The sequence below is a fragment of the Triticum aestivum genome, chromosome 4B (genome assembly GCF_018294505.1).
Source record: "Triticum aestivum cultivar Chinese Spring chromosome 4B, IWGSC CS RefSeq v2.1, whole genome shotgun sequence".
Lineage (NCBI taxonomy): Eukaryota > Viridiplantae > Streptophyta > Magnoliopsida > Poales > Poaceae > Triticum > Triticum aestivum.
In genome coordinates, this window is record NC_057804.1 from 483,287,895 (window position 1) to 483,303,332 (window position 15,438).

Below are 15,438 nucleotides of genomic sequence, written 5' to 3' on the forward strand. Positions count from 1 at the left end.
TTTGCAACTAAAGTTCTTCATGCATTGGTGGGATCATTTCAATTTAAGTGTTTTGCCTAAGTTCTCGCGCTTGACATTGTTTTTTACTGGGACCACCACACTCATCTCTATCCTCTTAATTACCTTGCCACATCAGAATTTTTGCCCACATGGCAGCCTTAGCACCTGTACAAGGTGGAGCATTGGGAGGGGCCTTATTGTACTTGCTCTTAGACCCTGCGGGCTTCACAAATGGACCAACCAATTCCTTTTTATTTTACCGATTACCGAAGAGAAGCTTCTGTCTTTTTTTTTTCAAGAAAAAATAGAGAAGCTTCTGTCTGTCCACGCTACAGAACATTCGGCCGCGCCGCCTAACTCAAGACTGCGACGGGGCCAGCCAGAAGAGGCGAGGAGCGCCGCAAAGCGGCCCGCCCGCGCCCAGCCCAAAAATTTCGAAATAAAATCCCCAGCCGAGAGGCGCGTGTCAGTTTTCAAAGCCATTTTTCAAAGCGGAGACCCCACCAAACCCCTGTCTCTCGATCCTCGCGAGTCAGCGCCATGTCGTCCCCACCACCACAGCGGCCACCAACCACCACCACTGCGCTCCCGCCTACCGCCACGCCCCCTCCTCCGGCCACCGCCTCGCAGCCCCTGCCGCGCGCCTTCCTCGCCACCTACACCGCGCCGCAGCGCGCCGCCAACTCGACCCCCACGCCGCCGCTGCTCTTCACCGGCCGCCCGCTCAACCCTAACCCTAGCCACACCTCCCCCGCGCACGGCATCCTCTACCCCGTCGCCGCATCATCCTCCACCCCCGCCGCCGCCGCGGCGGCGGCGGCGAACCATCGCCGCGCTCCCCCCACCGGCGTCGCGTACCCGCGCGCCCACGCCGTCGCTGTCCCCGTCACAGCGCCGTCTCAGCAGCCCCAGGTGCCAACGCAGCAGCGGTCCTACGCTGCGGTGCCGCGGGCGGTGGTGGCGGGCGTGACGCCGCGTCCAGAGCACCCTCCCCGAGGGGTTCCAATAGCCCCGCATCCTCAGCTCAAGGTGAATGGCTATTTTTTAGTTTGCGGGTTCGACTGGAAGGGAATTATACTAAACCTCGACCCTTCCCTTAATTCTCACCCCAAGGCTTTTGGATCTCGCCGACTGAATGCCTAATCGGTAATGTTGCTAGGGTTTCATGCGCATATTGAGGTTTATTGCTCTCATTTTGGCAATCTGATGAAGTGTTGTTGTTGAGATAGGGCCACCTTGTGTACGGGCAGGCGCTGGTGATATATAGACCGTGAAATCATCAGAGAAAGGAAATCATAGTATCTTGTTGTCTGAGCACATGTTATTTGATTTTACACAGTGCTGTTTCGTGTTCTGATTTATGGCCTTTCAGGCATTGTGCTGATTAGGATATTCCTTACCTGTAAATTATGCTGTCAATATTTGTGAGGTTCTCTTGTAGTAACATTTATTTTTTGGGGGTAATGTAGGTTAATGCTGTTCCAGCTGTTACTCCATCTCTGGCTGTTACTCCATCTCTGGCTGTTACTCCATCTCCAGCTGTTACTCCATCTCTAGTTGTTACTCCATCTCCAGCTGTTACCCCGTCTCCAGCTTTTACTCCATTTCCTCGGGAGCATGTCACCACAAAGGAGAGGTAAATAACGAAACTGCAAGCTTATAGTTTGTCTCTCGGACTGAAAGTTTGAAGTGAAATTTTGTAACTTGGATTCATTGCAGAGAAAGTACCAAAGAAAACGCTTCAACTGTGGTGATCAATGACCGCAAAGTGAGTCCATCTTTATTAAAACTTCCTCTTTACACATAGAGTTGAGAGATGTGATATCTTGTATTATGGTTAACACTCTAGTAAGAGGACAACGGTTCTACTTTTTGACTAGTTTACATGTCTAGTTACTATTGCAAATGCAAATGGATCTTCAGTTACCTGTATATTTGTGATGCACGGAAGATGAATGGTGGGGTGCCTGGGTGGAATTTGTAATTGTACTGATTAGAGTTGACATATGCAATATTTGTGCTCATTGTGCTATGTTAATGGTCTAGTAAGAGGAGAATGGTTATACTATTTGACTAGTTTTAACATGTCCAGTTACTACTGCAAATGCAAATGATCTTTAGTTGCCTTTAAATTTCTGACTCTCATCAGATGTGTGCATGACATGAGTTTACACTTTGTACTGATTATTGAAATGCTATTTTAGTTCCTATGTTAATATGACCTTATGGGTGTAGTCTTTTTTACCATCGAGATGAAAAATGATCTAAAAATATTCCATTTTAAGCAAGCTCCTAATTCATTTTATGAGGGGTCATGATGCTGAGATTATATGTTTAGGTACTAATCAGATAAGCTTAGTACCTGAGTCGTAACAAAGTAGACCTTCGGCTCAGGAAGGACAAGTATATGTCGATCAAATTCTCAATTCCTTGTTTGTCATCTAGATAGGCGAGTTCGATATCGTACTAGAACTGACATTTCTTCTGATCTTTTTTTATGTTCCAAAGGTTAACGTGTTAGACAGTGAGTCAGGATCCTTGTATGCTCTTTGTCGATCTTGGCTACGCAATGGTGTTCCACATGAAATTCAGGTTGGCATACTTCCATTCTTTCACCTTTCCTGCTTGTTGAACATTTTCTTTACTCTGGCATTCTCTGCATCAGCTTCTTTTATGTTTGAACGCGCTTCAGATGTCTCTCTGGTGGTTTTTGCACTTCAAAATGCTGTCTTTGACTCCTTGATTAAATCTATGGATTTTCCTTAGATAAATATTGAAGGGGAGCCTTGGCGCAGTGGTAAAGCTGCTGCCTTGTGACCATGAGGTCATGGGTTCAAGTCCTGGAAACAGCCTCTTACAGAATGTAGGGAAAGGCCGCGTACTATAGACCAAAGTGGTTGGACCCTTCCCTGGACCCTGCGCAAGCGGGAGCTACAATGCACCAGGTTGCCCTTTTTTTTTCCTTAGATAAATATTCTATATGCTCGCTGAGAAAGAAAACATGTTATTAGTTAGGTAATTTTATGTTAGGAAATTTGGTCTATGGGTATTGGTCAAGTAAATCTAGGAATTTTTATTCTAGGACCCATATATTTTCTTGAAATTATTATTCGTTAATCCTGGTAACGCTCACTCTTATTTGCTTTAATTGCATCTATGTATTCTGTACTCCAAAACATGATTTGAGTTAAACAGGACCTTCACTTTCTGTCCACAAAGATCATCCATAGATATCTGTGTCCTACTGTAGTGTGGCTGGATTTATTGTTGTGTGTTTTGGGGTTCCCCTCATACTACTTTCAGAGGTTATATATTTGTATTTTCTTATTCAAATTTCTTATCACTTGTGTCATTTTTGTTTTCAGCCAAGCTTTGCTGGAAACGTTGCACCACTTCTTCCAAGACCTTTGCCTGCTTCAGTTGTAGATTCTAGGATGTCAGAAAAGGACAATGATGTTGAAGATCAAGTTTCAGAAGAAGAGCAGGTATCTTGTAAAAATCATCTTTACAACATTGCTACGTTGATTCGACATACCTCTTAGTTATAATATTTTCCTGGCAATTCTGGATTGTAAATGACACCTATATTTTCCAAATCCTATAGCCAGTTTTAGGTTTTTGAACACTTAAAGTTAATAAGCTTCCATCAGTAGCAATGTCTGTTTTCTGAAACATTCCTTTATAGAGAGGGGAGGGTATTTGCTAATTCGTTGTCAATACCACTGAATAGTAGGTCAATTGGCGCAGTTTGTTTCACACTCTGATACAAGTCCTGTGTTCTGTCAAAAAGAGGACTGATGGAGCTATAGCTTCATTTATTCATGTTTTGATCCATTTTCCTCTACCCAAGTACAGAGTTCCCTTCCACTTTCTTGTTTGGGACTCGAATAGATTAGAGCAGGAGTTTCAGTTCTGGCTTGTTTAATTCATTCCTTTCTTTTTGAGCGGTAAAGGACAGAAGGAGAGGCTCCTACTATTTTGTATTTAAATTTCTGTATTACATGTACAACAAGCCACTACATCATCCACCTACATCTCCCATCCCAGAGAAGGGAGTGAGAGACACATTGGTTGGATGGTAGGGGAAGGGGGGCTAAAAGAGGGAAAACAGTGAAGAGGGAGATGCCGCCTACACAAGGTGCTAATCAGAGAATCAATAGAAGGCCCAAGTCTAGACTTAGCTCTATGGGCTAAGAGGGCAAAGTCTAGCTTGAATCTGTTGGTCCAGGATCTATGAGTTGGGGGGGATTCGTTGGAAAATTTTGCCGTTCCTCTCTTTCCAAATACCCCACGCGGCTGCCGTGAAAACCTCCATGAACATTGGTCTCGACCATCCATCCCTAGCGGAGTGAATCAATTTTTAGTCTGTTGCTATCTGAGAGCCAGGTCATTTGCAGGTCTTCCCAACACTTGTTGAATGGGCACGTGAAAAACAAGTGCTCCACCATTTCTTCAGACCCCGAGTCACATAGGACACAGTCCACGTTGTCGTCCACATTGAAGTGCCTATGGCTCAGCATGTTTTTCGTATTGATTCTGTCAGCTAGGATCAGCCATGCAAACACCTTGAGCTTCATTATACAGGCCGACTTCCAGATCCACACGAACTCCTTGTCGGCTGTGACATCCTTGAAATAGAATTTGTAGTATTTGGCAGACGAAAGCTCTCCCCCCGTACAGGCCCATTTGTCTTTTGTTGCGTTGTCGGGTGACGTCGAGGCAGTCAACAGTTGCATGGTCTTGGACCTCCTCGTACGCTTGCGCAGAGAGGGGCAGGTGGAATCCTTGATTGGTGTCCTCAATACCAAGTAATTCTGCCACAGAGGCGTCTTCTGTTTTATCGTAAGAGAATGCTCGGGGGTGTGTATTAGCAATGATCTCGTGCCATAAATCCTTCCAAAACAGAGCAGTGGATCCATCCCCGATCTGAACTCTCGTGATCCCTCTGTAAATATCATTCAGCTGCATTATGTCTTTCCACCAGAACGAGCCATAAATTTCCAAAGCGTGAGGGACCTTGTCAGCATAGTACGTAGCCCACTAGGTCGACCCAAGGCACGCCCTTTTTGTTGTAGAAGTTGTGTAGGTGTTTGAGAAGCAGACCCGTGTTTTGCACCTGAAGATTTAGTATGCCAAGGCCCCCTTTCTTCTTCGGGCGACAAACAATGTCCCATGCAGCAAGAGAGTTGCATGTTTCTCCATTTTCCATATTCTTATGCCAAAGACATCTTCGGATCTTGTCGAGGTGCTCAATCAGCTTTGGAGGGAATTTGATAATGGTGCACATCGGGTAGATTATCATATAGGTCAGGACTGAATTCAGGAGCTGAAGTTTGCTGCCATGAGAGAGCATGCTGAGCGATGAAGACAACCGCCTCTCAACACTGTTCACCACTGGCATAAGATCTATGATCGTTGGTCTGGTAGTTCCCATCGGCAATCCCAGATAGGTGAATGGCTTCGAACCAGTCGAGCACTGAAAGATTTGAGCTAAATTCAACAGCCAGAGGTCCAGTAGTGTTGATGGGTACTAGGACAAATATCTGAAAATTAATTTTCAGACCAATGGAATCAGCATAGTCCATGAGGAGTTGCTTCATTTTGCTAGCTTGGGTAGGGCGCGCTGGCATGGCAAGTATCGTGTCATCAGCGTACTGTATCACTGGGTAATCTGGTGATCCTCGCGCAGGGAAGGGAGTTCAATTATGTTGGGCCGATGTGCTTCGTTGATAGCCGACTGGAGAAGATCTGCCGCAAGAACGAAAATGAGGGGGGAAAGAGGATCCCCCTGACGGACACCGCGTTGACAGATGAATTGTCTACCGGGCACGCCATTCAACAGCATCGACGACATCCCAGAGTTGAAGATACACTCAATCCACCCAAGCCAGCGAGCGTCGAAGCCCATGTTCTTCATAATTTCCAGCATAGCAGAGTGTTCAATTATATCGAAGGCTTTGGCAAAATCTAGCTTCAACAGAACGATTTCTTTTCCCGAGTTTTGACATTGAAAGATGTACTCCTGGATTGTGTGGTCGCGTAGGAAGCCGTACTGGTTCCCGATGAACAATTTTCAGTATCAATTTTTGGAGTCGATTTGCAAGGAGTTCTGTAATGAATTTCAAACAGCAGTTCAATAGTGTAATTGGCCTTTAGTCATTTGTTGTTTGAGGCGATCCGGTTTTCGGGATAAGAGTAATGAATCCCGAATTGATGCTTTTCTGATCGAAGGTTCCATGGTAAAAATCACCACACAGTTGATAGAAATCGTTTCTGATGATGTGCCAGCAGGTTTTCAGAAACATGCCATTGAACCCGTCAGGTCCAGGTGCGCGATCAGCAGGCTTTTTTTTGACAACCTCGTCAATTTCCTTATGTGTGAAAGGTTCAGACAATGTTTCTGAACCATGTACCTTTTGGATTATGGATGGTAAATCAAATTTCATAGCCGGAGGGGATGATTCACCTAGTCGCTGTTTAAAGGCTTGGAAAAGGACAGCCTCTTTGGCAGTATGATCATGCACTTCAGTGCCATCAGGGAGCTTGAGAGATGCAATTGAGTTTTTTCTATACCGTTCAGTTGCCAAGGCTTGAAAAAGCTTGGTGTTCTCTTCTCCGAATTTAATCCATCGAATAGTGCAACGCTTCTTCCAATAGGCGTTTTGGTGCTGCAGGAGGGTGAGGAGATGGGCTTTGACAATCCTTCTGAAGTTCTTCTCCGGGGTAGATAGTGGCTGCAGGTCTTTGAGCCCATCTAGCCCAACCAGGGCCTCATTGCAGTTTTGAATCAGAATTGAGAGGCGGGAAATCCCCTTACTCCAATTCTTGAGCTCATATCTCAGTTTTTTGAACTTTCTGCATATGAGGGCAGCACTATTTGTGGTGTGGCAAGGACTGTTCCAAGAGTTTGCGACCACATCGAGAAAACCTTAGTGGTTGATCCAACAATTTTCAAAGCGGACGATTTTGCTCTTGGGGATCTTTGTTTCAATGGTAACAACATAGGGGCAGTGATCGGAGACAGGTTTTCCTAGAGCCGTCGCCGCAGTGTTTGGACACAAGAGAGTATTGCTCGAAGAGAAAACCCAATCAAGTTGTTCCAGCAAGGGATCCTCTTGCATATTGCTCCAGGTGAATGAGCGCCCTTTTAGGGGAATTTCAACTAGTGCCTGACTGCGGATTATGTCATTGAATAACATGATATCATTTAGGTCTCCTCCAGGTTTATTCCTGTAACTTACGGATCCTATGAAATTAAAATCGCCCAAGAGGAGGCAGTCTTCAGAGTTCTGGATGTTCAGGATAAAGCCAAGAAGTGAAAGAATTCCTGTCTTCGCCACGGCATGGGCCAGATATATTGAAAAGCTTCCAAACATTTCCAGATAACTTAGAAGTAAATTCAATACCCACTGCGAAAATATCAGAGAAAGTAGTTACTCCATCAAAGACTATTCCACACTGAAAGAATACCACCAGAGGCCCAACGAGATGGCACGAAAGCAAATTTATCGAATCTTCGGGGACAAAGGTCTTGATGAAGTTCAAATCAAAGTGCAAGCGCTCGGTCTCTTGCAAACATATTACATCACAACCACTGATAGAAATGGCGTTTCTTATAGCTAGTAGCTTATCATCTGAATTTATTCCACGCACATTCCAAACAAGCACCTTCCATTGTTTCTTACCAGATATAGATGATTATGCAGTGGAGGAGGAAGAAGTCTCTTCCTGCGGCTCAGCTGTCAACCTGGAAATGGAGAGCTCTTCGGCCGGAATCCCACATCTAACAGTCCCAATGTACTGGAAGCGGGGCAGGATCAGCCGCCGTCTTGGCGATGGGAGCAGCAGCAGAGGTGGTGTTGGCCTGGTTGGGATCATCCTAGGCTTGACTTTGCTTTTGGTGGTGTGAGTCTTTGCCAGGGAGGGGGCCTTGAATCCGTTGTACTTGTTCGCCCGGTCACTACGACGAAGCTGGATAGTAACAATTTCAGCAACTATCTTAGTCTTGCGTCCCCTTGCGTGCAGTGGGTCTGTCAGAGATCATTGCAGTGGTGTCACTCATTACAATCCCCAGGCTATCAGACTGTATCTGTAGCAACAGGTTCGGTATCTAATCCATGACAAGCTTCATCAGAGTATGATAGAGTAGCAAAGGCAGTGTTCCAATTCGTTTTGTCAACTCTAACCACTTCCATGATGTTCAGAGGGACCAGTATCGGCCAGGTGGTCTTCAGAGCATGAGCTACAAACGAGAACTGCAGTTTCTTGCAGAAAAGAGTAGCATTCTGATCCATACCTGGTTTATAAGTGATCATCAAAGGCATAGCTATAGATGTAAGACCTGAAGAAATCAATGAGCTGGTTGAAGGGCAGTACCTGAAGTTCCTGTGTTCGATGACCTGGTTGAAAGGCCCAGGGAAGAATTGGTAGGGTGTCACAGGAAAGATGGCCATGGCTTGCAAGCTTTGTGGTGGTGGTGGTGTGCTGGAGGAGCTCATTTCTCTGCCTCCGATACTATCATTTCTTTCCTGAACCCCACGATTTGGTTCTCTGTAGGAGTCTGTTGCCTATTCATTTTGCGTTGCCAAATCAAATGCTGACGATCCGCCCTGAAATTACATTGAGATGTATAAATCTGTTTTTTCTTCCATATCAAAGATCCTTGAACATTTCCTTGCTTGTTGTGCTCATATATCCTTCCTTTCATGGACTGATTGGCATTCACTTTAGAAATCTGTATCTTAGGCTTCCAGAAATATTTGGCAGTATTAATCCCCTCACAATTTGCAGAGACATGCCCAAGAAAGGAACACCCTGTGCACCAGAGACGCGATGGACAGAGCATTGACCAATGTAATGTGGATGAGCAGTGTTTCATTCATTCTTTACCCTTTACCTTTCTTTTCTGTTTATATAAGTGTTTGAAGCCTTATATCCTGCATATGCTAACTGTTGCTTGTGATTGCTTTTATCCTTATTGCTGGTCCATTGTTTGTCTGTTCTGGAAAGTGAAAACTTGTGTCTCATTTGCTGTTGAAGGTTTAAATTGGGTTGGTGAGCATTGCATTAAATAGCATCTTGCTAAACATTCCACACCTAACCTGTTGGTAAGATTGGGCACATCTGTTGTACCTTACCAAAATATGTTAAATTCCGTAGATTATTTCTCATTTGTTGAGACCAAATGGATGAAGGATCAATTTTAAAATGCGACTTTAGGATGGAATTTACTTGTTTTATGACCTTTTGTTACCCAGTATGTGTACCCTGCTTTGGTTAATTTTACCTCTTATCTTATTTTTCTATCACCAAAAACACTAGTTGAGGTGTTTAGACTCTGATACCATTATATTTGATGTTTTATTGTGCAGAATGATACTAGTGAATATACGGCGTCTGACTTGTTGAGAGAGCATGTAACTCGTGCAAAAAATATACGTGCCAAGTATGTACTTCTCCCAGACCTCTTCTGTCTTTTTAATAGAGGTTGAATCAATCACCAGAAGAAGATAGGCCAATAATATTGTGCAGACAGTAACAATTTCCAAAATATGACCAATGTAATCGTTTTCGTCTTTGTCGAGTTGTCATTAAGTTTGATAAGTAGGTGTGCCTTTCCATGTTCAGATCCGTCAGCTTGTTGTATTGGCAAGCTCTCAAGCATGCATTCAAAATGTGAACATGCGAATATGACCTTGGCTGGATTTTGAGTTGGTCTTTCATTTTAACATAATTTTGTTTGGCAGATTGCGCAAGGAGCGGCAAGTCCGGATCGAGAGATACAAGCAGCGCCTTGCACTTCTTTTGCCTCCACCACCACCCCCACCTAGCGAGCCATGATGGACTTATATACAAACCAACTGATGAGATTGGAAGTGCCATGGCTTCCATGTTGCCTTTGTGTTGTCATGTTAAGTTACAGTAGAAGCGGAGACAATTCCAGATGTTGTACTGTTACTCTGTTTTAGAATTTGTTCCAGCCGCCAAATAATCAACATTAAACTTTGCATCTTTGCTTGGAATGTTTTTCTTCCGGAGATTTTAGCATTTTTCTTTTTGGAACATTTGCTCCATGTAAATGTGTGTCGAGAATCTTTCTAGACCAACAATTGAACTATTTGTAGCATGGTATAATTTCTGCTCTTTATGTAGTTATTAGAGTTGTCATCTGTCAGCTAATTAAGTGTGACAATTGAGATGTTATCAGCCATTAGAAACATGACGATTTAGACTCGAAGCATGCCTAGTTAGGGTATGAGCTCAACGTAAGGGGAACCCTTAGCTTGAGTTTCTCTTGCTTAGCTAGGATAAGTAACATATTGCTGGCAGGTAGTTCGTATGCACATCCTAGGTGACTAGTTATTGTCTTTGAGCGGGTTTCACTGACTACTCTTCAGAAAATTTGTGAGACAGTTATTGTCTTTGTGCAAGTTATTTCTCCCAGAGTTGGGACAATTATTCAGAACATTTGAGACGCCTTATGAATATATTTTTACATGAACTCTTCAACGACCATTCGTGAAAAAAAATTGAATTCCTTCAAAAGGAAAAACAAAAAAATAAAAAAAATCAAATGAATGACTCCGTTGAACAACAAACAGCACCGGTGCGATCAGCTTCTGTTCACCACCCTGCAGTTCCTCCTAACCTCCCCCATGCTTCCGGTCAGCGGGGCGATGTTGCCCATCTTGATCATCGCCGTGGCGAAGCTCCGGAAGAAGTCGGCCTGGCTGGCGGCGAACCGCTCGACGATGGGCGCCGTGGAGGCCGCGGCACCGTCTGGCGCGGAGAGCATCACCTGGTCGGACCGGAGCAGGCCGCGGTTGTGCAGGAGGTTGCGGTAGTAGCTGTTGTCGAACGCGTCCGGCGTGGCCGGGTCGAGGTTGTTGAGGCGCTCGTCGGCGCCCGCCGCCGGGCAGCTCTGTCGCAGGGCGGACAGGTACGCCCCGTCCAGCGTCGGGTCCGGCTGCCCGGTGCCGGCGAAGTTGTCGAGCCTGTCCTGGAAGAACCTGCACTGCGCCCGGCCGATCGTGTGTGCTCCTGGAAAATGAAGCGAGACGTACGTGTCATTTGAACCGCTCCAGTCGTGTCATAACATATAGAAACCGAGGTTTGATCCGAGTAGTTGATGGTGGATCAGTAATGGAGTGCGTCGTAGTACCTTGGAGGGCGACGAAATCGGTGTCGTCGAGGCCGACGTCGGCGAACTTCTGCCTAAGGACGTTGAGGGCGTCCGTGGGGCCCGGGAGGTTGTCGGCGGCGTCGAAGTTGGCCGTCCTGTCGTCCCTCCGGCCCAGCAGCACCCTCCAGTAGGGCCCTCCCGCCAGCTCGACGGAGACCTCGGCGGCGAGCGCGACGATGTCGGCGCAGGAGACGACGCCGGGGCACGCGCTCTCCAGGGCGGCCTTGATGTCGTCCACCACCGGGAACCCGCGCGCCGAGTTGTTGTACGGGGCGGCGTTCTTCTCGCTGTTTATCGCCGGGCCGTCGTCCAGCAGCAGCGACCCGTCGCAGCCCTGCACGCACACGCACGTTAGTTTCAGCTCAAATCATATAGCGGCGGCGGCGGCGCATGCGCACCACGCCGGCACCGGGCAGTGGCACATGCACGCACTGTAGACGGTGTAGTACGGTACGTACGTTGACGAAGCAGTCGTGGAACTGGAGACGGACAAGGCTGGCGAGGATGCGCGGGTCGGCGGTGCGCGCCTCCTGGATGACGCGCCGCACCGTGTCGTAGACGTGCGGGCACGACTCGTCGTAGTAGGCCGGGCTCAGCTGCTGCGCCCGCGCGCCCTGGAAGAGCGCCATGGCGGCGAGCAAGGCGCACACGGCTAGCAGCGCCGCTGGCAGGGGAGAAGGAGACGCCATCTTGATTTGCTACCGACAAGTAGTCAAGTAGAACCAACAAGATCAATCAATTCGATCTTGATCTCTCTTTTGCTTGCTCGGTCGCGCGCGCTAGCTAGCTTGTTGGTGTGCTGCTCTGCTCTGCTTGTGCTTGTGATTCTTTGAGTGGGCAATGCCGATACGGTGGTACTTATAGCAAAGCTAGCGCGAGGCTTCCTGGAATGATGAGTGGACTCGCTCCGGCAACGCAACGCAACGCGGAGGTTGATCTGGTAGTTTTGGCACTGTGGTTGAAAGGGTCTTGACTACTGAGATTTCGAGATATGCAGAGGCGGGCGGGAAATGGTCTGTAATAAACCCATAAAATTAGGGTCGCGCTAACTGCCACACGTGTGGCAGGAAAAGAGACGCATCACATGTCTCTAATGTAAACATATTGTCACGTCATCGCATCCATGCATGCAAGATTTTTTTTTGAATTTTCAGTTTTTAAAATGTTTTATTTCTTAAATGAAAAATCTAATTGAAAATCCGTTTTCACCATTAAATCCCTCACGATGAGATCTTCGAAATTAGATCCCATGTTGATATGTTTTGATGAAATTTTTTTTGAATTAAAAATTGCCATGTCTATTGCATATGAATTGCCATGATGTTTACACTGAAGTTGCCATGATATGTTTCAGCTATTTTTTTCTACATTTAAAAGTAAATTTTGACATCTATGAAACGGGGAATTAAGAAACTAGACTTGCCATGAACCATAAACTAAAATTGCCATGATACATGCACGTAAAATTGCCATGGTTCATACAAAAAATAATTTTCATGGTCAAAGTACTGGAGTTGCCATCATCAAAATACTAAAATTGCCATGATCTACAAACTAAAATTGCCACATGGCAACTTTAGTTTAAGCCCTATGGCAACTGCAGTGTAAACATCGTGGCAACTTCTGGCAAAAAAAAAAATTCGTCGAAACATATCAACATGGGGTCTAGTTTTGAAGATCTCATCGAGACGGATTTAATGGTGAAAACGGATTTTTAGTTCGTTTTTTTATTTAGGAGATACAACATTTTTAAGCCGAAAACCAAAAAAAATTCTGCTGATGTCATCTATTCATACGTGGCAAAATAAGTGGTGATGGAGGCGTGTGGGCGATGTGGAAACGCCCACATGTGTGAGCGTTAACATTTCCGTAAAACTATGTGCTGATACGGTTTAGCACTGGGTCCACACTCAACTAACCCCGTAATTTGTACTCTTAAAAAAGTGTATATTCAAAAGGCGCGTGTAGGATTACGTTTATATGTTGAGGATGCGGCTGGGCGGTGCTTTTTCTTTGGCACGTTAATTGTTCCTGATGCTAGCTGCTTAACTCGTGAATCAGTCTATGGGAGTGAATTTTCGAGATACAGAATTAGTCTGTATACCACGAGGGAGGCGCAGGTAACGGATAGAAATATGCTCCTCAGGTGGATGGAATTCTACCGTTTGATGTCATCTGCAAGGAGAACTTTGCAGGAAAGATCACACGTGATCAATGTGAAGCTAGCCATCACCGTGTGCTGGGAAACTTCCCCGAGGATCGAGTTAGTGCAGGTTGATTGTACTTTTCGGTGGATTTTATTTACTCAAAATAAAACATCAAGTGCATATAAACACAGTGAGCAAACACAAACTTCTGTATAGTTAGAATGAACCCAACCAACACTAACACACACGCACAAATGCCGACAAAGAGCAAAGTCATATAAGACCAAAGCTATGACTAAGCCAGAAAAAAAAACCCGAAGCGATCAAACCAACGGTCGACAAACTAGTACATCGACCATATCCGCACCAACCATCTCTGGACACTACGGGTGCGTATGGTTGTAAGGGCGGTCATGAATGGGTTGGGATCGTTCAGAAAATAGACATGTTTGGTTATAAAGCACATGAATGGTTCGAGCCAAAAAAAGAGAATATGCCATGAAGATGCTGAACCGTTCCACCCAACCAAATCGGTCGAATCAAATGGCCATCCTTTGCATGCATGACTATGTGAGCATGACTGGTGGTCCCGTCCTAAATAATTAGCTCACCACTTATATTCAGCCAAACACATGAATTGAATGGTTCAATCCCAAAAAATTTGAACGGTCCCAACCCATTCATACGACACCTTCAACCAAACGCATCCTACAAGGACCACGAGGTTCTTCAACAACAACCTCATTTCTTCATCAACAATGCCTCTAGAAAGGAAACGACGTCCAAACGTCGCTGTCACCGGATTCGACCATCAAAGGCCAAATTCTAGGTTTTCACTCTAAAGTACAAGTCTTAATCTATGAAATTGTCATGAAGGGGGGGGGGGGGGGGGGGGCGCGTTAAGTAGACATCTTCCTCACGCTGACGGTCACATCGGAGGACCTTAGGTTCCAAATGCGTACTACTAGTATCTCCAAACTTGAGGTGATTGCATCCCATCGGGAGCTTAATAAACTTACATGAGCTAGCTCGGATTGACGGTAAGTACTCCAATAAAGGGTCCTGGAGTACTCGTATCCTGGGGTCTCTTGGGGGCTTCGGTGTGCGAGGCCTCGCGTCGACGGCTTTCTGGTGATCTCCCGACCGTGTGCGCCGATGCCTCGTGCTCGATCGAATTTCCTTGCGGGTCAATTACGCGTGAGCCGCATGCGCGATTCGGGCCACCTTTTAGAGGTGCTTTTCGACGTGTCGGCGTGCGTCGAGCGAGGCCAGGTGTCGGTGCTAAAACCGGCGGATCTCGGGTAGAAGGTCCCGAGTTGTTGATCTAGGAACGATGGTAACAGGGGGGAACAGAAGACGATGTTTACCTAGGTCCGGGCCCTCTCGAAGAGGTAAAACCCTACATCATGCTTTGATTATATTGATGTGATGGAGTATCAAGTACAAGATGATCTACCTCGAGATTGTATGTTGTGTTCTAAAACCTAAGGCCAGTAATCATGTCCCTAAAGACTAAACCCCACGGCTTATATATGCATTGGGGGTACCTAGGTTACACATATGGCCGGTTACCAATCACGCCGACTAGCAAGCTATCCTTGAAGTACACGCCAAGTCTTCGAGGGTTTCCGTCTAGATCACGCCGAGGTTTATAGCTTCCGGAGTCCTTCCTTGTGGAGATCGGTGGGTCGTAAGCTCTCCCCATGGACTGTGGGCCGTATAGGTTAGTACCCCTAGTCCAGGACATCGTCAGTGGCCCCTGAACTTGTCTTTGAAGTCGAGGATGGCAACTCCATCCTCGGACCAATGTCTTCGCCTTAAAGTCTTCGGCTTGTCAGGTGAGTTGTTCCTTTATCAGCTTATGCTCGAATCTGAAGAGTATAGTTATCGGGTCTCCCTTTACAATTTTGACCCTTCCGACCATATGTTCGAAACCCTAGCCTCAGCGAGGGAAGTAAATGATCCCTTTTTTACAAAGGTATTCCCCCGTTCCCGTGGTCCTGAGGTGGCTTAGCCTCAAAGGCTTGCGACGTAAGCATAACCGGTGACAGGAGGCTGAACTCCTGACAGTTTTATCGAACCGTCACTTCCTATAATGCTAATTGAACT

General features: G+C 46.0%; 2 protein-coding genes across 4 annotated transcripts; one reads left to right on the plus strand and one right to left on the minus strand.

Moving 5' to 3' along the window:
- Positions 1–448: 448 nt before the first annotated feature.
- LOC123092857 (vegetative cell wall protein gp1) lies at positions 449–10,134 on the plus strand. Of its 3 annotated transcripts, XM_044514708.1 has the most exons (8): positions 461–1,029; positions 1,470–1,636; positions 1,720–1,768; positions 2,509–2,592; positions 3,366–3,485; positions 8,791–8,853; positions 9,372–9,445; positions 9,747–10,134. In XM_044514708.1, the coding sequence occupies exons 1-8, from the start codon at positions 541–543 to the stop codon at positions 9,838–9,840; spliced, it is 1,140 nt and encodes a 379-aa protein (XP_044370643.1). In that variant the 5' UTR covers positions 461–540; the 3' UTR covers positions 9,841–10,134. The 3 variants fall into 3 exon arrangements, 2 of the variants coding, with proteins under 2 accessions (XP_044370644.1, XP_044370643.1); XR_006444899.1 differs by lacking the exons at positions 9,372–9,445; positions 9,747–10,134 and adding an exon at positions 7,707–8,101 and having other exon boundaries at positions 449–1,029; positions 8,205–8,810; XM_044514709.1 differs by lacking the exons at positions 8,791–8,853; positions 9,372–9,445; positions 9,747–10,134 and adding an exon at positions 7,707–8,783 and having other exon boundaries at positions 449–1,029.
- A 164-nt stretch (positions 10,135–10,298) lies between these two features.
- On the minus strand, positions 10,299–11,994 carry LOC123092858 (peroxidase A2-like). The gene is made up of 3 exons (XM_044514710.1): positions 11,641–11,994; positions 11,162–11,516; positions 10,299–11,040 (listed from the first exon to the last, which is right to left on the minus strand). Exons 1-3 carry the CDS (start codon positions 11,869–11,871, stop codon positions 10,613–10,615), a joined length of 1,014 nt encoding a protein of 337 aa, XP_044370645.1. The 5' UTR covers positions 11,872–11,994; the 3' UTR covers positions 10,299–10,612.
- Between the last annotated feature and the right edge of the window lie 3,444 nt (positions 11,995–15,438).